The sequence below is a fragment of the Oncorhynchus masou genome, chromosome 18, assembly GCF_036934945.1.
Source record: "Oncorhynchus masou masou isolate Uvic2021 chromosome 18, UVic_Omas_1.1, whole genome shotgun sequence".
Lineage (NCBI taxonomy): Eukaryota > Metazoa > Chordata > Actinopteri > Salmoniformes > Salmonidae > Oncorhynchus > Oncorhynchus masou.
Genome location: NC_088229.1, coordinates 29,747,547 through 29,773,550, shown reverse-complemented (window position 1 = coordinate 29,773,550; position 26,004 = coordinate 29,747,547). Strand labels below are relative to the sequence as shown.

The window sequence follows — 26,004 nt, the reverse complement described above, 5'->3', positions numbered from 1 at the left end:
CAGGTGCCTTATTTTCTTACTCTGCTTTTTAAACAACTGCCTGTACTTGGAGGAATCCAATGAACTGTTCCTTATAGCTACAGTATCTCTGCAGCTCTTCACGCTTTTGCAGAAAGTAAACACTGCCTTTGGGTTAAATTAAACATTTAAATATTAACCATACATTCAAAATCAGCCAGACCCTCAAGAGATAACCTTAGTGTATTCCACCCAGGAACGGAGGCTTTAAATTATTTGATGCTGTTATTTCGCTACTCTCCCTCGAATGCATGCTTAAAGCTGCAATATGTAACTTTTTAGGGCGACCCTGACAAATTCATTAAAAACAAGTGTAAGAATTTGTAGATCTGTCGTCCTATGTTTCTATGCTTCCTGTTCTTAAGTGTCATTTTTGCCTCTTTTACTTTTGTTTTTGCACACCAGTTTCAAACAGCAGAAAATACAATATTTTTGCTTATGGAAAATATATTTCACAGCAGTTTAGATGGTACAATGATTATCTACGCTATACTTGCTTGATTTGTCACATAAACTGAAATTAGGTGAACTATTAGAATTTCTGCAACCAGGAAATTATGGAGTAATTTCTGCATAGTGTACCTTTAAGTGGAGTAGTAGTTTAGTTCTGTTAGTTTTACAATGCTTTTGTTGGGCCTCACAATGCAAGGTAGCATAGCTTGTATGTCATGAATAATGGAAGCATGAACAACAACTACTTGTACTTGTACGTCATAGGAGTAATGGGAGAATACGAGCCGAAAATAGAAGTTCATTTCCCCGACACCGTACCAGCAGCAAAAGGATCAGTGGTTACGCTGGAGTGTTTTGCTCTTGGGAAGTAAGCTGTATTTCTTGGAGCATGTTTTCAATCTTCCCTCTTCTTTCACTCACTTAAAGCATTTTGGGATTTTTATAGAGAAGTGTCACTAGGGCAATTATGTTTGTTCAACTGTGGCATCGCTCTATTATTCGTCAGAACAGCCTTTGAATGCAATGATTGTCAACGTCAGTTTGTGAAGGGCCACATGCATACTTTCTTCAAATGACTTTCTTTATTTAATGGATAGAATACAAAAATGAGTTGCATAAAATCTCGTTAGATATGGTCTAACAGAGAAGATGTGGAGTCGAAACTCTAGATCTCTAACATGTTTTGCTTTATGTCTTTCCTAGCCCTGTCCCTGAGATTACCTGGAAGAGGGCTAATGGAATCCCGTTCCCCAGCAAAGTGAAGATGAAGTACTCCAATGCCGTCTTGGAGATCCCCAGCTTCCAACAAGACGACACGGGGGGCTATGAGTGTGTGGCTGAAAACAAGATGGGGAAGAACATCGCTACAGGCCGATTGGCCTTCCATGGTACTGTCACCCTGTGGGATCGCAAATATAATTTTAACCATCAGGCGAGTCGGTTAAAAACACTCCTTTTTACAATGACAGCCTGATAAGTGGCTAGAGGCAAGTGCAGCAATAGATAATGAAAATTATATGTACAATAAAGTTACAAAACAAGACCGACATTTAAAAAAACAAAAACAAAAACATTTTATTTCACCTTTATTTAACCAGGTAGGCTAGTTGAGGACAAGTTCTCATTTACAACTGCTACCTAGCCAAGATAAAGCAAAGCAGTGCGACACAAACAACAACACAGAGTTACACTTGGAATAAACAAGTGTAACCGATGTGAAATGGCTAGCTAGTTAGCGGTGGTGCGCGCTAATAGCATTTCAATCAGTGACGTCACTTGCTCTGAGACCTTGTAGTAGTGGTTCCCCTAGCTCTGCAAAGGCCGGGGCTTTTGTGGAGCGATGCGTAACAATGCTTCGTGGGTGTCAGTTGTTGATGTGTGCAGAGGGTCCCTGGTTCAAGCCTGGGTATGGGTGAGGGGACGGACAAAAGTTACACTGTTACACAAGCGTACAGTCAAAAACGCAATAGGAAAAAATAGAAAGTCTATATACAGTGTGTGCAAATGGCGTGAGGAGGTAAGGCAATAAATAGGCCATAGTAGCAAGTAATTACAATTTAGCAAATTAACACTGGAGTGATAGATGTGCAGATGATGATGTGCAAGTAGAAATACTGGTGTGCAAAAGAGCAAAAATGGTAATAAAAACAATATGGGGATGAGGTAGGTAGATTGGATGGGCTATTTACAGATGGGCTATGTACAGCTGCAGTGATCGTTTAGCTATTTTAGCTGATGTCTCCAGTCACTGGCAGCAGAGAACTGGAAGAAAAGGCAGCCAATGGGGGTGTTGGTTTTGGGGATGATGTTATCGTGACCAGTGAGCTGAGATAAGGCAGAGCTTTGCCTACCAAAGACTTATAGATGACCTGGAGCCAGTGCGTCTGGCGACGAATATGTAGCAAGGGCCAGCCAATTAGAGCATACAGGTCGCAGTGATGGGGCTTTGGTGACAAAACGGATGGCACTGTGATATACTATATCCAGTTTGCTATTTTGTAAATTACATCATCGAAGTCGAGGATCGGTTGGATAGTGAATTTCACTAGGGTATGTTTGGCGGCTTGAGTGAAGGACACTTTGGTGCGGGATAGCAAGCCGATTCTATATTCAATTTTGGATTGGAGATGTTTAATGTGAGTCTGGAAGGAGAGTTTACAGTCTAGGCAGACACCTAGGTATTTGTAGTTGTCCACATATTCTAAGTCAGAACCGTCCAGAGTAGTAATGCAAGTCGGGCGGGTGCGGGCAGCGAATGGCTGAAAAGCATGCATTTAGTTTTACTAGCGTTTAAGAGCAGTTGGAGACCACGGAAGGAATGTTGTATGGCATTGAAGCTCGTTTGGAGGTTTGTTAACACAGTGTCCAAAGAAGGGCCAGATGTATAACGAAAGGGTGTTGTTTGTGTAGAGGTGGATCAGGGAATCACCCGCAGCAAGAGCGACATCGTTGATATATACAGGGAAAAGAGTCGGCCCGAGAATTGAACCCTGTGGTACCCCCATAGAGACTGCCAGAGGTCCAGATAACAGGCCCATCACAATTCAAAAGGACAAAAATACATGCAACAGTAAAAACAATCCATATTTGGTCAGCAATCATTTGTTAGGACATCAAATACAACAAGCATACCATCCTACTTTCAAGAGGGATGGATTTATCCATGTGTAAAATGTTCACTACATTTTACAACCATGAACACACACTATTGGTCATTATGAAAGCTGTGCTATATTCAAGATAATGCACAGGCTCTCATGCCATCATTATATTACTGTTGCTACTACTCATTGGCAAAGTACAGCCACTGTTGGTATTATAATGTAATAATATATTGTTTGTTTATTGATTTTACACTGAACAAAAATATAAATGCAACATTCAACCATTTCAAAGATTTGACTGAGTTACAGTTCATATAAGGAGATCCATCAATTGAAATCAATGAATTAGGCCCTAATCTATGGATTTCACATGACTGGGAATACAGATATGCATCTGTTGGTCACAGATACCTTTTTTTTAAGTAGGGGCGTGGATCAGAAAACCAGTCAGTATTATGCAGTGCAACATCTCCTTCAAATGGAGTTGATCAGGCTATTCATTCCTTTACACGTGTGTGTATAAGGTAGTTATTGTGAAATTGTTACATTACTTGTTAGATATTACTGCACGGTTGGAACTAGAAGCACAAGCATTTTGCTACACTTGCATTAACATCTGCTAACCATGTGTATGTGACCAATAAAATTTGATTTGATTGTGGCCTGTGGAATGTTGTCCCACTCCTCTTCAATGGCTGTGCGAAGTTGATGGATATTGGCGGGAACTGGAACACGTTGTTGTACATGTCAATCCAGAGCATCCCAAACATGCTCAATGGGTGATATGTCTGGTGAGTATGCAGGCCATGGAAGAACTGGGACATTTTCAGCTTCCAGGAATTGTGTACAGATCCTTGTGACATGGGTGATGGCGGCAGATGAATGGCACGACAATAGGCATCAGGATCTCGTCACGATATCTCTGTGCATTCAAATTGCCATTGATAAAATGCAGTTGTGTTCTTTGTCTGTAGCTTATGCCTGCCGATACCATAACCCCCCTCCCGTCACAATGGGGTGTAACGGTTTTCTGTAGGCAAAGGAGAGTCGGACCAAAATGCAGCGTGTAGATTGCGATCCATGTTTAATGAAAATATAAAACACGAATCAATACAAATACTACAAAACAAAAAGAACGTAACGAAAATCGAAACAGCCTATAGTAGTGTAAACTAACATAGAGACAGGAACAAGGACACTAAGGACAATCACCCACGAAACACACAAAGAATATGGCTACCTAAATATGGTTCCCAATCAGAGACAACGATAATCACCTGACTCTGATTTCAGGCAGCCAATGACTATGCTATACACCCACACAACCCCAAGACAAAAACACCACAAATAAACCCATGTCACACCCTGGCCTGACCCAATAAATGAAGATAAACATAATAAATATAGACCAGGGCGTGACAGAACCCCCCACCCCCTAAGGTGCGGACTCCCGGACGCACATCGGCAATAGGGAGGGTCCGGTGGGCGTCTGTCCATGGTGGCGGCTCCGGCGCGGGACGTGGAACCCACTCTATAAATGTCTTTGTCCCCCCTCCTCGCGTCCTAGGATAGTCCACCTTCGCCGCCGACCATGGCCTAGTAGTCCTCACCCAGAATCCCACTGGACTGAGGGGCAGCTCGGGACTGAGGGGCAGTTCGGGACTGAAGGGCAGCTCGGGACAGAGGGGCAGCTCGGGACAGAGGGGCAGCTCGGGACAGAGGGGCAGCTCGGGACAGAGGGGCAGCTCGGGGCAGAGACAGCTCGGGACTGAGGGGCAGCACTGAGAGGAAGCCCGGCACTGAGAGGAAGCCCGGCACTGAGAGGAAGCCCGGCACTGAGAGGAAGCCCAGCACTGAGAGGAAGCCCAGCACTGAGAGGAAGCTCAGCCAGGTATTTGGATCCGGCAGATCTTGGCTGGTTGACAGTTCTGGCAGATCCTGGCTGACTGGCAGATCTGGAAGAGTCTGGTTGACTGGCAGATCTGGAAGAATCTGGTTGACTGGCAGATCTGGAAGAGTCTGGCTGACTGGCAGATCCGGAAGAGTCTGGCTGACTGGCAGATCCGGAAGAGTCTGGCTGACTGGCAGATCCGGAAGAGTCTGGCTGACTGGCAGATCCGGAAGAGTCTGGCTGACTGGCAGATCCGGAAGAGTCTGGCTGACTGGCAGATCTGGAACAGCTCTGGCTGCTCCATGTAGACTGACAGCTCTGGCTACTCCATGTAGACTGACAGCTCTGGCTGCTCCATGTAGACTGACAGCTCTGGCTGCTCCATGCAGACTGACAGCTCTGGCTGCTCCATGTAGACTGACAGCTCTGGCTGCTCTATGCAGACTGACAGCTCGGGCTGCGCTAAACAGGCGGGAGACTCCAGCAGCGATGTAGAGCAGGAAGGCTCTGGCTGCTCTAAACAGACGGGAGACTCCAGCAGCGCAGGAGAGGAGGAAGTCTCTGGCTGCGCTAAACAGGCGGGAGACTCCAGCAGCGCTGTAGAGGAGGAAGGCTCCGACAGCGCTGAACAGGCGGAAGGCTCCGGCAGCGCAGGAGAGGCGAGGCGCACTGTAGGCCTGATGCGTGGTGCTGGCACTGGTGGTACTGGGCCGATGACACGCACAGGAAGCCTGGTGCGGGGAGCTACCACCGGAGGGCTGGTGTGTGGAGGTGGCACAGGATGGGCTAGACCGTGAAGGCGTACTGGAGATCTTGAGAGCAGTGTTGGCACAGGACGTGCAAGGCTAGGGATGTGCACAGGAGGCCTGGTGCGTGAGGCTGGCACCAACTTCACCAGCCGACTAACACGCACCTCAGGACGAGTATGGAGCGCTGACCCAGGTGCCATCAAATCCCTGACCCGTTCCGTCGGGCGAATTCCATGCAAAAAGCACCAACACAGCAACTCCCTCATTTCTCTCTCCTCCAATTTCCCCATTAACTCCTTCACAGTCTCTGCTTCGCTCACCTCCAACACCGGTTCTGGTCTCCTCCTTGGCTCCTCACGATAAACAAGGAGAGTGGGCTCAGGTCTGACTCCTGACTCTGCCACACTCTCCTTGAGCACCCCCCCCAACAAATTTTTGGGGCTGACTCTCAGGCTTCCATCCGCGTCGCCGCGCTGCCTCCTCATACCAGCGTCTCTCAGCTCTCGCCGCCTCCAGTTCTTCTTTGGGGCGGCGATATTCTCCAGGCTGATCCCAGGGTCCTTCTCCGAACAATTCGTCCTCCCATGTCCATTCCTCTCTTTGCTGCACCTGCCTGTTGACACGTTGCTTGGTGCGTTTGTGGTGGGTGATTCTGTAATGGTTTTCTGTAGGCGAAGGAGAGTCGGACCAAAATGCAGCGTGTAGATTGCGATCCATGTTTAATGAAAACGTAAAACACGAATCAATACAAATACTACAAAACAAAAAGAACGTAACGAAAATCGAAACAGCCTATAGTAGTGTAAACTAACATAGAGACAGGAACAAGGACACTAAGGACAATCACCCACGAAACACACAAAGAATATGGCTACCTAAATATGGTTCCCAATCAGAGACAACGATAATCACCTGACTGATTGAGAACCGCCTCAGGCAGCCAATGACTATGCTATACACCCCACACAACCCCAAGATGAAACAACCACAAATAAACCCATGTCACACCCTGGCCTGACCCAATAAATGAAGATAAACATAATAAATATAGACCAGGGCGTGACATGGGGCACTTTTTTCACAATGTTGACATCAGTAAACCGCTCGCCCACACAACTCCATAGACTGTCTGCAATCTGCCTTGTACAATTGAAACTGGGATTCATCCGTGAAGAGCACACTTCTCCAGCATGCCAGTGGCCATCGAAGATGAACATTTTCCCACTGAAGTTGGTTACGACGACGAACTACAGTCAGTTCAAGACCATGGTGATGACAGATGAGGTTCCTGAGACGGTTTTTGACAGTTTGTGCAGAATTCTTCGGTTGTACAAACCCACAGTTTCATCAGCTGTCCGGGTGGCTGGTCGCAGATAATCCCGCAGGTGAAGATACCGGATGTGGAGGTCCTGTGCTGGCGTGGTGACACGTGGTCTGCGGTTGTGAGATCGGTTCAAATAACTGCCAAATTCTCAAAAACTACATTGGAGGAAGCTTATGGTAGATAAATGAACATTAAATTATCTGGCAAGAGCTCTGGTGGACATTCATGCAGTCTGTGGCATTGTGTTGTGTGACAAAACTGCACATTTTAGAGTGGCCTTTTATTATCCCCAGCACAAGCTGCACCTGTGTAATGATCATGCCGTTTAATCAGCTTCTTGATATGCCACACCTGTCAGGTGGATGGATTATCTTGGCAAAGGAGAAATGCTCACTAACAGGGATGTATGGAACATTCCGGGGATATTTTATTTCAGCTCATGAAACATGGGACAAACACTTGTTGCATTTATATGTTTGTTTAATGTGCATTGTTGTTATCTGTAAGCATTGCAGGCAACTCTGTTTTTGATTTTCAGTTATTATTCTGGTAGAAAACATTTCCAGTTGGGACAGACCAGACAGTCTCACATTGGAAGTATATTTGGCAATACTTTTACTTCAATTATTTCATTTTTTTATGCCTGGATTGCTTCTGCTTCCTCTCCCTTTCTTTCCCATGGTCTCGTGGCTGAGGCAAAATAACACTTTCCTAATTGGAGTTGACAGAATGTTAACAAGTGACAATGGTGTTAAAATACTTTCTGCAAAAGCTCCTTGAAACCCAGTTTGGTGCTGGGAATGGGTCAGAGGTGAGTTTGGCTGTGAAACCGATTTGAATTATGATCTCTACAGTCTGGGAGCGTTGCAGGTGAAGAGCTTTGTGTCATCTCTGTAAGAATTCCCTAATCTCTAGTGCATTCAAGTACATGATAGCGCTGCTTACAGAGGGTGACACAGTTTGAACAGAGAATTGCACATTGTTCCTCACTGTGAAGCCAAGTGCATGTTTGTGTTACTAAAGATAGCAGATACAGTAGATACTGCCCCTTTGCAGTGAAAGGGACATTGTCCTGTGTAGGGTGCAGCTTTCGGATGGGATGTTAAACGGAATGTCCTAACTCTCTGTGATCACAAAAGATCCCGTGGCACTTATCGTATGAGTAGGGGTGTTAACCCCGGTGTCCTGGCTAAAATGTACAATCTGGCCCTCATACCATCATGGCCAGCTAATCACCAACAGCTTTCCGTTGACTCATTCATCCCCTCCCCTCTCCCTTGCAATTCTTCACCACGTCGTTGCTGTAAAAGAGAATGTGTTCTCAGTCAACTTACTTAGTAAAATATGGGTTAAATAAATTTAATAAATAAAAAATACAGTAGAGGTTTGTCTACTGTTTTGCAAAAAAAAGTGTTTAGCGTTTGCATTTAGTGTATAAACAATGAGAAATTAGTAACTGTAAAAAAAAAAGGTTATTGTTTTGGCCATGTGGATCCCAGTTTTGCTCACGAAGATCCCAGTTTCCTTAACAGTGTTCAAGCAGTCGAGAAAAACTGTAAGAGGACTTCCCCTTTAAAACCCTCTACTAATATGCAGTCAGTCATTGACATGGAGTATTTTGGATCTTTCTTAGCCAAACCTCAGTGGATTCAGACCATGAGAGACACAGCCCTGGCCATAGAGGAGAGGCTTCACTGGGAGTGCAGGGCCAATGGGAAGCCCAAACCCTCCTACAACTGGCTGAAAAATGGTCAAGTGCTGATCACTGAGGTAAACCCCACCTTCCCATCCATCTCTCATGAGTTCTTTGTCAGTCTTACAGAAAGGAAGGCGCTAGCACACTGAACATTTCACAATCGAATCCAACTTTTAGGAGTATAAGCAATATCCAGGCACCTTTCTTACATTGAAACATTGCTTTTGCACCTGTGACATGGGCGTGCATGGAGAGAGATATTGTGTGTGTGTGTGAGAGAAAGATAGCGTATCAGACTCTCAACAAGCTGCTCCATTTCAAGAGAACAGGCAAACACTCTCCATTATTCATAGCCCATGTTCAGGCTTCTGCGGATTGAGTTAATCTACTGTGAAAAATACACGACAGCAAACCAAACTTAAGCACCCAGAGAAGTGCATCTAGATGTTTCTAGCACATGCACTTTTCTACCACTTTGTTATTGTTTACATTAGCTGGATATTTTGTTTAATTTGACTCCTTACCAAAATCCTCCTAATGGTTATTTTTACTTTGATAAGTGTGTTTTATTATATTATGTTCATATGACCTTAACATTTACTTGTACTCCACATGCCACTTGTTTGTGCCTTGTCAGGAGAGGGTCTACGTTGACAATGGGGTCCTGTTGATCTCGTCTTTGAACCTGTCTGATGCCGGGATGTACCAGTGTGTGGCTGAGAATAAATATGGTGTCATCTATTTCAGCACTGAGCTCATGGTCTTAGGTATGGTGGCTTTTATCCATTTCTTAAACATTGTGTGACTGTCTAACAAATCCAAAAGGTCATATTACTGTTATTTGAAAGGTTAGAAAGATTGGATAATAATGGGGTCAATAATAATGTTCTTTACGTTTCCTGTGTCCCTTCAGCCTCTTCTCCAGACTTCACTGGTAACCTGCTCAGAGCCCTGCTTAAAGCCAAGGCCGGCACCATAGTGACTCTAGAGTGTAAGCCCCAAGCCTACCCCACCGCTAGCATCCTGTGGAAGAAAGGCAACCAACCCATCCACACCAATGACAGGTAACGTCTCACAGTACATTCTATATATGGTTCGATTCCCACTTTCTTCTCCACCCATATTAGTGCTTCATATTACATTGATCAGACGATGATCTGTTCCTAATTTATTTTAGCCTTATTTAGACAGGTACAAGAAGATACTGATTTCTGCAAGATAGGATGTATTTCTCAGTTGGTAATTTTTATTTGGTAGTACATACAACCTCTGAAAAGAAGGAAGAGTTTACATAAACATAATCTCTACTTATATAATTTGAAATCATATCAAGAAAATATCTAAATGTCAATGACTTGCTATTAGTTTCATAACTGATTGTGTACATTAAAAATGTTTAAATAGAATGTTCAAAATAACAGACACAATTAAAGGTCAAAGGGTTAGAATTTACCCACTGGGCACAGACATCAATTAATTGTCTATTCCACTTTGGTTCAATGTAATTTCATTGAAATGACGTGGAAACAAAATTGATTCAACCAGTGTTTAACCAGTGTGTAGATTTATTTCAAAGAATTGTAGGCACTGTTGCCCACTGGTGTTGATAGGGTTAAACACATGACAAGTTGAATGTAAACAGGGTCATGTTTATTTTTGTTTTCATTTTCCATTACAGAACATTTTAAAAAGTTTTCCGTTCAATGCCTTAATGAAAATGACCCAGTGTAGAGGACATGAGTCGGGCTTATGGTATCCCAATGAGGTAGCCCTGCCTGGGAGAATAGCAAAGCACCCTTTAATGGTTCAAACAGCCGACCAATCAGTCTGTTACCAGCGCTTAGCAAACTTTTTGTTCTACCAAATACAATGTTATTTTGCAGAAAACAAATTAACAGACTTTCAGCATGCTTATTTGAAAGGGCACTCAACATGCTCGGCACTGACACAAATGACAGATGATTGGCTGAAACATGCATGTCTATCTCTTCTGGCTCAAAGTTGGGTAGAGAGTGACTGCATCACTATTGGTCTTTGTGCGAGATGTTGATGTGTTGAAGGTCGCGAACTGTCTGCTTAAACAGTTTGGACATTCATCTCTACCACACAAGATATGGAACCAGAGGCCTTTTCACAGTCTTCAGGTCTAAGCATAGAAGCTTGGAAACACACAGTATTAAATAGAGCCATTACAACATGGCTCTCTGCCACCCCAGATAACTCAAGCTAGCAATAAAATAAGATTTAAAAAAAACAGAAGAACACCATATGGCACGATGGGGACTTTGAATAGACACACAGACATTTTTATGTATTTTGGACTGTATTTTGCATTGTATTATGTATTGTATTACGTAGTGATATGTGATGCGAGGTTGTCTTGCCTGGCTATCTTGAGATGAATGTGGGTCGCTCTGGATGGGAGCATCTGCTAAGTTACTAAATTGTGATGTACATGTAGTGTTTTGTATATTATGTATTTTATTTGTTGCGTTTTGATTTATGTTTGGACCCCCATAAGAGTGGCCGCTGCTTCGGCAGCAGCTAATTGGGGATCCTAATAAACACTACTAATACTAGTGCCAGCCTCGGCCCCTGGTGGAATTTCCTATTCGACTAACAGTTAAGGCGGTTTCTCCCATGGGAGACTGGGGTTCAGATTCTACCCGTGTCACCAGTTTCTCCATCTACCCCCACAGAATCACTCTCTCTCCAGGTGGAACTTTGAGAATCACTAATGTGACCAAGTATGATGCAGGCAGCTACACCTGCTTTGCCAGAAACCAATTTGGGACCTCCAGCACCACTGGAAGACTCCTCATCACAGGTAAGGTGTTGCATTACACAGTAGTTTAATCCTAACCAAACCTACACTCTGTCTAACTAAGGGTTACCAAAGGTAAGAGCTAAGCTAGCTCTTCTCTGATACTGAGCTCAGACTTGAGGGCAGAAAACATTACCAGATTCATGGCTTGCATCCCACAGTTTATTTTTGTCATAAGAAGTTCATTGCGTTGAGCTGTGTTCCCTACTGTAGAGTACACCCTACTGTACATTTTGCAGTAGGTATAATAATACATTGGACAGGTGTTCGTGAAACTCCTTTATCTTTGTATACTTGGATGCAGCCAACCAATTGACTCGAACAAATGAAATGACCCTGAGCCGAAATAAAGTTGTAAAAATGTGCTTTTATTGCCGATTTCTAGAGGGGTTGTTGGTTGCTCATGCAACTATTAACCTCTTCAATTCTGACGATCTCTGGTGGCATTTTCTAAACGATGCATAATATTATATACTACCCTCAAAGTACATTTCAGATTCAAAGCTATAACTCCTACAAACACATGCTTAGTACTGTTAGAAAGATAACTGTGACTACTTGTTTAGGTTTTAAATAAAATATGTCACCAATTAATGTTACAAAAGGATTAGTAAAATAAAATGATGGGACTCTAAGCATGCACACAGCTATTTTGAAAGTGCAGGGCTTGTGCAACATACATTTTTGTCTCATAGGAATCTTTTGTCTTACAAGAATGATATACATAAATGAGGAGAAAGCTTTAGTTTCTATCTATCCATTGATGCAAATATATCCCCTGTCTGATGCCCAGTTCCTCCACGAGAGCGCAATAGGAGATCACATGACATCTCTTGGCCACTTGAAACCAGTTGTGTCTGGTTTGGGTAGTGAGTCACTGTTCCAAAATGGCTGAACAGATTTTCAAGCATGACCATAGGAATCAGGCATTTCAAGTTATTGGGTCAGTGTTTTAAAGTAAAACACAGACAGGTGAGAAAACATCAAACTATTTTCCCATTCACTTTTCCTATTGTATATTAGTGAGATAGATCAACGGTGCATGTGGAGGATGCATACAAAGGAAATGGCTAGATAAGGAAATGCATTGCTTTATATTGACCATCAGGGTGTACACTTACCATGCATACTAAATGTTTTCACTTTTGGTGACTTGATCTGCATAGCATACTCTATGAATATGACTATAGCTCATGATTTATGGCCTTTGTGGGAGGTGTGGTGGGGGTGGAGGTAATGACATTTCCAGCAGTACGATTTGAGTAAAATATCCAAAAAGACAAGGGCTGTAGCATTCAAATGATATGTCAATTTTCAAACAAAAATAAGAGGGGGGGGTACCGCCCCCACTCCCCGGGCCCTGTACAGGGCCAAAAGAACAACCCCTCAGAGTTAACAGGTGAGCCGAATGGTAACTGTCAAATAATTTGGCTGCCAAACACTGCATTTATTTTTAAACCATACTAATGGTATTTGCATTTTCCGAGGATTTATTCAGAGAATAGATATACATATAGAGAATCATGAGACATCTTTTACATATCATTGTTCATGCTGAGGCTCCAAATACAATCCCTGCAATAGTGATACATTTCTTATCCCTTTATTCTTTCGTGATTTATTGATTTTATTTAGCAAGATAGAGCAAGGTAGTAATTAATTGCCCTGACTTTTGAAGCGCAGCGGCCTCCGACAAACAATGGCTGTAGTGGTTGCAACTCAGTGTGCCCTTATTGTGTGGTCAGCAGGTGCTCTGTGTGTGTAAGCATGTGTCTGTGGGTTAACTCATCTCGTGGATAACAGTCCCACCACCTCGAAGTATAAATCACCTCTGCTTTTTTATCGGATTTATCTGGGTATTGTAATTGCTTTCAGGATTACCAAAGATTATTCCAGTCATGTCAGCAAACAGTATCAGCTCTTATTAGTAACAAGCCTGTTTAATAACCCTTTACTTGGCTAATCTGTTGTAATACTTCCAGAATTCTGCCTGAATACTGTAAGACTTATTGCTTTACATAACCCGTCTGTTTATGACAGCAAGTGTAACATTTCCACTATCCATAATTACCTTGTTTCAGGGTTGAGTAGGTTACTTTCTAAATGTAATCCATTAGTTACTAGTTACCTGTCAAATTGGAATCAGTAATGTAACTTTTGGATTACCAAAACTCAGTAACATATGATTACATTCAGTTACTTTTAGATTACTTTCCCCTTAGGCGGCATTAGAAGAACACAACATTTTATGTTACCAATTTAATTATTGCAGGATAAATCAATGTAGCTAGCTGTAACGGTTGTCTTCTGTGGACGAAGGATCGGACCAAAGCGCAGCTTGGTTAGAGTTCAACATGTTTAATAAAGACTATAAACGTGAACACTACAAAATACCAAAACAACAAATGTGGAAAAACACAACTGCCCTATCTGGTGCATAGACAGAAGACAACCACCCACAAAATACCTAAAGAACATGGCTGCTTAAATATGGTTCCCAATCAGAGACAACGATAAGCACCTGCCTCTAATTGAGAACCAATCTAGGCAAATATAGACTTACATAATCACCTAGAAAGGAAACAGCCCCATAAACATACAAAACCCCTAGATAAGACAAACTCATACATCGACCATGTCACACCCTGACCTAACCAAAATAACAAGGAAAACAAAGAACACTAACTAAGGTCAGGGTGTGACACTGGCCATATATGGATGTTACATTTTACTTTATTGGGTTGGTTATGTTAACCATCGCTAAGCCATGGCTTTCTACTACTACTACATAATAATACAATGAAATTATATCTTTACATTAAAAACCAAAGTCAACTGTTTTTAATGTAGGCTGGGATCTGCACTATGTAGCTGTTGCAAGAGCGCATTTTTTACTGGCTGTCCACAGGTTTCAAAACAATGATTGGTAAGCAGTTTATACTTCTTGAATTTAACTATTATTGGGTTCAAATACACATTTAGATTTGTTAACAGCCATCCACAACACCCACAATCCGTAAGATGCAAATAGCTAAATAAGAGAGCAGCATTGTGATTCACATCAATGAGCTACTTAGATATCAATAATAAGTGATATCTGTATCGCTGTAGACTAAACCACTGCTGCCATCCTTACATCCAAGCGTTTATTCAAGTTGGATATTCTTTGGATGCCGACAGTAGTCGCACCATTGGAAGTCTAAGCTTGGACTGTAGCCTACAAAATACTATTCCTGCTCTTTTCCCGCGATCCATCAAACACATTTGGTGTGTCATCATAGTGGTCTCTGACTTGTGGTGAGACTTGCTCAGGTGTAACTAACTTAAACCTTTTTTCAATGCTGATTTGAATGTCATTGAGAAAACAGAGAAGTGTCAATGATTTATTTTTTGCAAACATCCTTTCTGAATTTAAAAGTAATCCTTGAAGTAATTATTTAGTTTTCCCAAAGTATTTGTAATCTGATTACAATATTTTTGCTGTTAACGTAACAGATTACAGTTACCGTTTAAAAAAAAATCCCATACATGTAATGGATGACATGTAATCTGTTACTCCCCAACCCTGCTTGTTATTGAACAAGATATAGACAAACAGAATAGCTTCACCGAATAGCATTTGATCATACATTGGAATTTTCAGTTTACTTCCTGAATTGACTGAAATGTAATTGACCCCATCCCTGGTGCTTTGTGCGTGGGATTGTTTGTACATTTTGGACAGATCCAACAAGAATTACTCAGGGGCCAGTGGACATGGAGATCATAGTGGGTGAGAGCATCGTGCTGCCCTGCCAGATCGCCTGTGACCCTGTCCTTGATGTCTTCTTCACCTGGGCTTTCAACGGACAGCTCATCACCAAGACAGACAGACATTTTGAGCTAGTGGGAGGGGTGAGTGACCGACACACTTTCTTCTACACTATTTCTTTGAACATTTGGACATCTGGCATATCTTTCTCAATTCGGTCACATTTGTTCAACTCCAGGGTGTGGTGTCCCCTGATTTCCCCTATTTGTTTTTAGGGGAGACTTTGGCCCTGTTCAAATACTTTTAAACGCACAGACTCTTTCTAACACATTGATTGCTGTAAGCAATGGCTCTATCACATACCTTTAACTTAACCAATCCAGCCATGCTGTCATTGTAAATAAGAATTAGTTCTCAATTGACTTGTCTGGTTAATATTTAAATAAAAATCCAGCCATGTCAGATGAGTGATCCAATCAGATCCTTCAAGGAAGGAAGCAGGCATTCTTTAAAGTATTTTTTGAGCAGGGCCTTTGGCTAGTTGTAGCTCTGGATTGGTTACTGTGGTCAATAGCACATACCCATTATTGCACAATATCCGTGCAAGCCAATTTGTGCTAGGTACACTGAAGCTTGAAAATTGATAGCTATACTTTCATGTAAATAAGAAAGCGGCATGTTCCCATTGGCTTCTGTCCGAATCTTCCGCATGCTCGCGGGAGTTACAGGAAGTAATTAAAACACTTGTTGAGTCTCGATTTTCGCACGCAAATATCAAACTAGACATTGTCTGTCTGTCTCATTAATTTGAAAAACTCAATAGCAGTCTTTGATAAGTCTTCAATCAATTGTTCCAATTGTATTTTGTCAGTAGTAGCTCAACATGATTTATTAAGTTAGCATGATCAAAACATATTAAACTTTCTACTGCATCTTTGGTTTCAAGTACATTTTACAGTGTCAGAGTTTTTCAACTTAACATGAATCTTTTGCCTCTGTTGTATTTTATATTTTGATGTTCAGCTGCAAAATGATCACTGATCAAGGTCTTGTAACAGATCTTCAACTGTATTGGATATCAGTGGAGTAAAAAGGCATCATGCAGTGCCTAGACTACAACAAAAAAACTACTGGATGAAATGGAACACCCACACATTCTGAGAGATTATACATCCGGCATATGTGTGTGACTGACAATTTTCTTATCACTAATGAGATTCACTCCTCAAAAATGTCTATAATGTCCCCAAGTCCAAAGAGATTATCAACTAACTTGCCCACTTCATGGAATGAATTTCCATAATTAAACCAGATCAGCCTCGCCACTATCCCTCCGCCACAGCCAAAGGAAGGGATTCCACCTTTAATTTAGCATTCGCTTCTGGCAGTTGTCTTCAGAAATGAAAATCTACAGGGCCCTATTTTTTTTTAAATTACAGTGGTGAAAACTGCCCGAAGACCCATAGACATAGGAGGGGTTTACATTACAAATGCCCTTTACTTACCCAGGTTGTTTGGGATTTCTTATGATTGCCTTTGTAGAGAACAGCTGGGGATCTGATGATCAGAAACATCCAGTTGAATCATGCCGGGAAGTACATCTGCGTGGTGGACACAGACGTGGAGAGCCTGTCAGCAGTGGCCATATTGATTGTAAAAGGTAAGAAACCCTCCTTTTCGCAGAATTACCACTCACTAATTATAACTGGAGTCAGTTCCTGTAAACACAGAGGGAGTATGTTTGAAGGCCCATTTAGTAGCACCGTTTACAGGGGAATATAGTAGTTCGCTTAATTACAGACATAGAATAGCATCATATAATTGAACTGTTGTTGCTAGGGGGAAACGTACAACTGACACACAGGAGGCATTCTTAACTATTGAGAGAGAGGCCCTTTAAGGACTACATGACACATTTATATTAAATTAATGACAAGAATTTTGCCAATGTCAGCTTAGGTTGTACATTGAGTCGTCATCAATATTATCTTATTGAATTACATCACTTTTCTGTCACAATATCCAGTAGATGGTGGATCTGAAGGAAGTAGGCCTACCGGGCCTAAAGTGAGTTCTGTCCTGGAGCATCAATCGTCAATGTCATTTTGGGCTTACAACGTGCTCTTTGACAAAAATGTATTCATAGGGTAACACACAAATGTATGTACAAATGTATGTTGTACAATAGATAAATAAAGATCCATTTCAGTGTTACTGATACCTTTTAGTTCTGAAATGAAAAGGGACTTTTATTTAGAAAACTTCTTACTAATGATATTGAATTTTTTTTTTTATGAAGGTTGGTATGAATCATACTGCAATACTCATAAATGTGTTTCATAAATGTGATGTGAATGTAAAATACCGAAATATGTCCATACAGTGTACTGTATTAAAAAGGGGACATTTTTTTATTCCCATTGTAGTGATGCCTAAAACAAAGCAAATCTAGTATGTTCATTTTAATCTCAGACTATTTTAACGCCCCTGAGATTCTGACAGTATTCTCTCGGCCCTGCCAAGAATATATAATTAATGAGATAAAGAATTGATCCTTGATTGTAGGTTCCATTAATAGGTTTTAATGAGGGCAACACATCAAAGCTTCTTATTGGAAAGAGCTAATGAGTTTTACATAGATCGATATCGTACAAATTAAGCTGATGTTGACATTCTAAATATAATATATTTAGCATGTCTTTATTATAGAACATAGATTTACAGTACAGTGTTTAGGCTTTGAAGAACAAAGGTGGGTGTTGTTAAACAACATTAATACAATTACTGCACAATATGACACGACTCAAATTGTTAACGAGCGAATCACAACAACTTTTGACAGCTATTATACATTATTTGATTAAATATCAAGTCACGTCTGCAGTTCTTTATCATGTTTATGAAGTGTTGCACTGGCAAAATGCTCTAATAATTGAAATGTTGTTTAGAATTCTGTTCAAATTCCAGCAAATGAGGAGTGTCAGTGGTCCTGGCGTAGATATTATGAAATATCTATTTAATTCTGTGGTTCTTACTCTCATTGTCTGCTGGTGGTCTATGTATTAGCTTTGGCGAACTGACACCTTCATTACAACAGGAAACAGCAGATGAGCTTTAAACATCAGCCCCTCCAATTGGTTGGATAATAAAACTAAATAATTAAAACGGGGGTTCTCGAAGGCTTTCATTTTCACCTTTTAATGTAGCCCTGTGACTACTACAGTACTGTTGATGAGTGAGAAGAGGAGAATTAGAGGGGGAAAATGTATATGCCTGAAGTGGCTTCCTATTCCTTATTAATAGTGTTTTTTCCATTACAGCACAGCTTTGGGCAAGAGACATATCTTTCTCTGTATTTTGGCTCTGGCCAATACAAGATAATACACAATAATATACAGTGCCTTCAGGCAGAAGTCACACCCCTTTTTCTCACATTTTGTTGTGTTACAGCCTGAACACACAATAACCCATAATGTCAAAGTGGAATTATGTTTTTCAAAATGTTTACAAATTAATGAACAATGAAAAGCTGAAATGTCTTGAGTCAAGTATTCCACCCCTTTGTTATGGTCAGCCTAAATAAGTTCAGGAGTAAATGTTGCTTAACAATCACATCATATTGGAATGAACGTTATTTACAATAAGAGTTACATGGAGAAAATTGGACATCTCTGAAATTAAAATGGATGGCCCTCCTTTCAGCAAAATATATTTTACCTTAACCATCCCTAAATGGTTGAAAATAACAACAACAAGTAACCCTACCCTATACCCAAAATAATAAATAAAACAAAGAAAACGTGTCTACCATCTACCCCCACTTCTTGGACAGGCCAGAGCCTAAGATGTGCAGTTTTAGAAACTGTTCATCTCTTCATCTTTTAAGCATTACATAGCAATGCGTGAATTTAGGGCACAGAGAGCCAGGGCCAGGGCCAGAAGGTTGTGTGTTCGCAGACAACATGGGGTGTAAGATCTCCTATATAACAAAAACATTGCATTGTATTTGCAGGTCAGCCTTTTATAAACATTACATGCAATTCAACATCATTTCACATATTAGCGGAGTCGTTTTTTAATACCACACAAATTACCAAAATTACAGGCTAAGAATTGACAGAGAGATGTGTTCATCTTATCATATTTCTCCAATGCCAAATCAGTGTGTCTTGTTTGTAAAGAAACTGTCCAAGTTTACAAATAATTGAATCTGAGATGTCGTTAGGAATCTGAGTATGGTATTTTCAAAAGTTATGCCTACCTTTCCACCACAGACAGAGTAGGCCTACCGACAGAGACAAATGTAAGCTGGCCTACCGACAGAGACAAATGTAAGCTGGCCTTCCGACAGAGACAAATGTAAGCTTTATCTTCTGGCTACTTCTTCAGTGGCTTAACCTAACGAGAGATGATTAGAAGTGTTTCCCTAAAAATTGTCTGGGTTTAAACATCTATTGTACAGAAAGGGAATAGCTTAATCAATTGATAGTGACCGAATTAGATTACTTCCCAAGCAAAGCCAGCCTCTGAATATCAAAGAAACAAAACAATTATATCCCCATATGCATCGGAGTGTCTTTCCCGGGTATTTTACGGCTTGTTTCTTTACGGCCCTTCACTGACATGGAGGTAGGCTATTTAAAGTAGTGGGTGGAGGAATTGACTGACAAATCTATTGGTTATAGCAGCCTGTAGCCTAATTTCGTTTGTCAAACAGGTAGGTTTACCTCTTATTTCTTAAATAGGAAGAAATAGGCTCCTACCACAAAGCCCTCTTGTTGTTAGTAAAGTCTAAATAAAATAAAGGTGGGTTGAAATGAATTATGCCTACTCGAATTTGTATTCTTTCAGCATCATGAGCTGTCCATTTCCGATTGTGCCACTGCTTCTGCTACAAGTTTCAGCACCACTATGTAAATTACTCCAATCTGGTTTATTGTGAGGTCAATAACTATGATAAATACATCACGGCCAAGAAACATAATGTTTTTAATAAAAATCTATTATAGTAGTAGCAAGCTATCAAAGTTGACCTCTGGCCCTCCTCATCTTTGCACTCTCTTTCTAAAACTGAATAGAGCTTAGGCTATAGGCTAGTCCACACATTTTTGGGACTAGGCCTAATCAACAACAAAAAAATCAAAAGAAACCTTTGGCACTCCTCCTAAACTGTCACCAGAGCCCTACACAGCACAGCTATTGGTTAAGCAGCACACACAAAAGTATTTGATCAGAAAGAGCAGAGCAGGCCGGGGCTCAGGGTTGGAATATCCATTGCGCTGTGTAATGCAGCCTAGTTTTTTCAAACTAAATCAAACTTTATTTGTCACATGTGCCGAATACAAAAGGTACCGTGAACCTTACAACCTTACCGGGTAAAGTAGATAATAAACAGCAAGTAGCAGCAGTGTAAATAGTCCTGGAGAAACTCTCGACTCGCTCCACTACAGCCCAGTCAATGTTAATGGGGGCCTGTTCGGCCCGCCTTTTTCTGTAGTCCACGATCAGCTCGGTATGCGAATTGGAGTGGGTCTAGGGTATCCGGGATGATGCTGTTGATGATCCATGAGCGGCCTTTCAACTCACTTCATGGTAGTCATTTAGGCAGGTTGCCTTCGCTTCTTTAGGCACAGGGACTATGGTGGTCTGCTTGAAACATGTAGGTATTACAGACTCGGTCAGGGAGAGGTTGAAAATGTCAGGTAAGACTCTTGCCAGTTAGTCGGTGCATGCTTTGAATACACGTCCTGGTAATCCATCTGGCCAGCGGCTTTGTGAATGAGCTCGTCTGGTAGGCTCACGTGACTGGGCAGCTCACGGCTGCGTTTCCCTTTGTAGTCCATAATAGTTTAATAGTTTTCAAGCCCTGCCACATCCGTCGAGAGTCAGAGCCGTTGTAGTAGGATTCAATCTTAATCCTATATTGACTCTTTGTCTGTTTGATGGTTCGTCAGAGGGTATAGCAGGATTTCTTACAAGTGTCCGGATTAGTGTCCCACTCCTTGAAAGCGGCAGCTCTAACCTTTAGCACGATGCGGATGTTGCCTGTAATCCATGGCTTCGGGTTTTGATATGTACGTACGGTCACTGTAGGGACGACGTCGTTGATGCAGTTATTGATGAAGCCGATGACTGAGGTGGTATACTCCTCAATGCCATTAGATGAATTCCGGAACATATTCCAGTCTGTGCTAGCAAAACAGTCCTATAGCGTAGCATCCAGGTCATCTGACCATTTATTGAGTGAGTCACTGGTACTTCCTTCTTTAGTTTTTGCTTGTAAGCAGGAATCAGGAGGATAGAATTATGTTCAGATTTGCCAAATGGAGTGCGGGGGAGAGCTTTGTATGCATCTCTGTGTGTGGAGTAAAGGTGTTCAATAGTCATGTGCTGGTAGAAATTAGGTAAAATGGATTCCTGCATTAAAGTCCCCGGCCACTAGGAGCGCCGCTTCTGGATGAGCATTTTCTTGTTTGCTTTTGGCCTAAAACATCTGGTTGAGTGCCATCTTAGTGCCAGCATCGGCTTGTGGTTGTAAACAGACGGCTATGAACAATATAGATGAGTACCCTCTTGCTAGATAGTGTGGTCTACAGCTTATCATAAGGTACTCTACCTCAGGCGAGCAATACCTTCAGACTTCTTTAATATTAGACATCAAGCACCAGCTGTTATTGACAAATAGACACATACCCCCGTCCTCGTCTAACCAGACGTTGCTTCTCTGTCCTGCCGATGCATGGAAAATTCTGCCAGCTCTATATTATCTGTGTCGTCGTTCAGCCACGACTCGGTGAAACATAAGATATTACAGTTTTTAATGTCCCCATGGTAGGATAGTCTTGATCGTATATCATCTATTTTGTTTTCCAATGATTGCACGTTGGCCAATATAAGGGATCATAGTGGAGTTTTACTCACTCTCCCACGAATTCTCAGAAGGCAGCCCGACGTCCGTCCCTTTTTTCTCAGTTTTTTCTTCACGCAATTGCCGGGGATTTGGGCCCGTTCCCTAGAAAGCAGTATTTCCTTTGCATCAGATTTGTTAAAAAAAACATCTTTCCAGTTCGAGGTGTGTTATTGCTGTTCTGATGTTCAGAAGTGATTTTCGGTCATAAGAGATGGTTGCAGCAACATTATGTACAAAAAAATTAAGTTAGAAACGACGCGGGAAAAAAACTAGCAAAATAGCACAGTTGGTTAGGAGCCCGTAAGACGGCAGCCGTCCCCTCCGGCGCCATTCTACCTATTTACACCATCCCAGCAGCTATCTTAGAAATACTGTATAACTTTGCTCTGTGCTTCTCCCATCATGCACATCGAAACCTATACGCTGTTGATCATTTGATTGAGACCACAATAAATAGCCTATAGACGCAATTGATTTATTTGTATTTTATTTCTTTATTTCATCTTTATTTAGCCAGGTAGGCAAGTTGAGAACAAGTTCTCATTTATAACTGCAACCTGGCCAAGAATAAAGCAAAGCAGTTTGTCACAAACAACAACACAGAGTTACACATAGAATAAACAAAACATACAGTCAATACAGTTGAAGAACATATATATATATACAGTGTGTATAAAAGAGGTAAGAAAAGGGAGGTAAGGCAATAAATAGGCCATAGTGGCGAATTAATTACAATATACCAATTAGACACTAGAGTGATTGACGTGCAGAAGATGAATGTGCAAGTAGAAATGCAGGGGTGCAAATGAGCAAGATAAATAAATAAATACAGTATGGGGATGAGGCAGTTGGATGGGATATTTACAGATGGGCTATTTACAGATGGGCTATGTACACGTTCAGTGATCTGTGAGCTGCTCAGACAGCTGATGCTTAAAGCTAGTGAGGGAGGTAAGAGTCTCCAGCTTCAGTGATTTTTGCAATTCAATCTAGTCATTGGCAGCAGAGAACTGGAAGGAAAGGCTGCCAAAGGAGGCATTGGCTTTGGGAGTGACTAGAGAGATATACAGTGCCTTGCGAAAGTATTCGGCCCCCTTGAACTTTGCGACCTTTTGCCACATTTCAGGCTTCAAACATAAAGATATAAAACTGTATTTTTTGTGAAGAATCAACAACAAGTGGGACACAATCATGAAGTGGAATGACATTTATTGTATATTTCAAACTTTTTTAACAAATCAAAAACTGAAAAATTGGCCGTGCAAAATTATTCAGCCCCTTTACTTTCAGTGCAGAAAACTCTCTCCAGAAGTTCAGTGAGGATCTCTGAATGATCCAATGTTGACCTAAATGACTAATGATGATAAATACAATCCACCTGTGTGTAATCAAGTCTCCGTATAAATGCACCTGCACTGTGATAGTCTCAGAGGTCCGTTAAAAGCGCAGAGAGCATCATGAAGAACAAGGAACACACCAGGCAGGTCCGAGATACTGTTGTGAAGAAGTTTAAAGCCGGATTTGGATACAAAAAGATTTCCCAAGCTTTAAACATCCCAAGGAGCACTGTGTAAGCGATAATATTGAAATGGAAGGAGTATCAGACCACTGCAAATCTACCAAGACCTGGCCGTCCCTCTAAACTTTCAGCTCATACAAGGAGAAGACTGATCAGAGATGCAGCCAAGAGGCCCATGATCACTCTGGATGAACTACAGAGATCTACAGCTGAGGTGGGAGACTCTGTCCATAGGACAACAATCAGTTGTATATTGCACAAATCTGGCCTTTATGGAAGAGTGGCAAGAAGAAAGCCATTTCTTAAAGATATCCATAAAAAGTGTCGCCAAACATGTGGAAGAAGGTGCTCTGGTCAGATGAAACCAAAATTGAACTTTTTGGCAACAATGCAAAACGTTATGTTTGGCGTAAAAGCAACACAGCTCATCACCCTGAACACACCATACCCACTGTCAAACATGGTGGTGGCAGCATCATGGTTTGGGCCTGCTTTTCTTCAGCAGGGACAGGGAATATGGTTAAAATTGATGGGAAGATGGATGGAGCCAAATACAGGACCATTCTGGAAGAACCTGATGGAGTCTGCAAAAGACCTGAGACTGGGACGGAGATTTGTCTTCCAACAAGACAATGATCCAAAACATAAAGCAAAATCTACAATGGAATGGTTCAAAAATAAACATATCCAGGTGTTAGAATGGCCAAGTCAAAGTCCAGACCTGAATCCAATCGAGAATCTGTGGAAAGAACTGAAAACTGCTGTTCACAAATGCTCTCCATCCAACCTCACTGAGCTCGAGCTGTTTTGCAAGGAGGAATGGGAAAAAATTTCAGTCTCTCGATGTGCAAAACTGATAGAGACATACCCCAAGCGACTTACAGCTGTAATCGCAGCAAAAGGTGGCGCTACAAAGTATTAACTTAAGGGGGCTGAATAATTTTGCACACCCAATTTTTCAGTTTTTGATTTGTTAAAAAAGTTTGAAATATCCAATAAATGTCGGTCCACTTCATGATTGTGCCCCACTTGTTGTTGATTCTTCACAAAAAATACAGTTTTATATCTTTATGTTTGAAGCCTGAAATGTGGCAAAAGGTCGCAAAGTTCAAGGGGGCCGAATACTTTCGCAAGGCACTGTACCTGCTGGAGCACGTGCTACGGGTGGGTGCTGCCATGGTGACCAGTGAGCTGAGATAAGGTGGGGCCTTACCTATCAGAGCCTTGTAGATGACCTGAAGCCAGTGTGTTTAGCGACGAGTATGATGCGAGGGCCAGCCAACGAGAGCGTACAGGTCGCAGTGGTGGGTGGTATATGGGGTTTTGGTGACAAAACGGATGGCACTGTGATAGACTGCATCCAATTTGTTGAGTAGAGTGTTGGGGGCTGTTTTGTAAATTACATTGCCGAAGTCGAGGATCGGTAGGATGGTCAGTTTTATGAGGGAATGTTTGGCAGCATGAATGCAGGATGCTTTTTTGCGAAATAGGAAGCCGATTCTAGATTTAATTTTGGATTGGAGATGCTTAATGTGAGTCTGGAAGGAGAGTTTACAGTCTAACCAAACACCTATGTATTTGTAGTTGTCCACATATTCTAAGTCAGAACCGTCCAGAGTAGTGATGCTGGGCGGGCGAGCAGGTGTGGGCAGCGATCGCTTTAAGAGCATGTATTTGGTTTTACTTGCATTTTAAGAGCAGTTGGAGGCCACGGAAGGAGTGTTGTATGGCATTGAAGCTCGTCTGGAGGTTAGTTAACACAGTGTCCAAAGAAGTGCCAGAAGTATACAGAATGGTGTCGTCAGTGTGTGTGATATTGCGCGCCCAGCTGAGAATCAGAGATGAGGGCACACATCGATATACAGTATAGCCTAATAAGCAACTAATTCTAAAACCCTGAGAAATATTTACATTTCATCAATTACAAATGACATAACCCTCCCCTTGACTAGATATTTAAAAAACACTAAACCCTCCCCTTCACTGAAATTAAAAAAGCATGACCCTCCCCCATTTTCTTTCAGGTAACCATTCTATACATTTTCATCCATCTGTAAGTTGCATCGACTGTGTGTGTAATAGTGTTTAAAAAAAATCACATCTCATCTCTGTACCCCACACATACAGTCTCTATTTCCCGAATCGACTCTTCAAATATTTTCATATCTTATCGAGTACAGTCTTGTATTTGTGTATTTTTATTACCTCACCAGTTCTCATTACTGAACGTCACAAACCCTTGGATATCTGCACGAACCCTAGCCTC

General features: G+C 41.6%; 1 protein-coding gene across 1 annotated transcript in view; it reads left to right on the top strand.

Annotated features, from left to right (window-relative positions):
- The window catches only part of cntn3a.2 (contactin 3a, tandem duplicate 2), a 69,826-nt gene that overhangs the window by 8,104 nt on the left and 35,718 nt on the right, over nt 1–26,004 (top strand). Inside the window, exons 7-14 of the mRNA XM_064922924.1 lie at nt 736–838; nt 1,174–1,358; nt 8,672–8,808; nt 9,372–9,501; nt 9,648–9,798; nt 11,434–11,561; nt 15,283–15,452; nt 16,852–16,969. Of these exons, the coding sequence (XP_064778996.1) occupies nt 736–838; nt 1,174–1,358; nt 8,672–8,808; nt 9,372–9,501; nt 9,648–9,798; nt 11,434–11,561; nt 15,283–15,452; nt 16,852–16,969 (1,122 nt within the window). The remainder of the gene's footprint in view (nt 1–735; nt 839–1,173; nt 1,359–8,671; nt 8,809–9,371; nt 9,502–9,647; nt 9,799–11,433; nt 11,562–15,282; nt 15,453–16,851; nt 16,970–26,004) is intronic.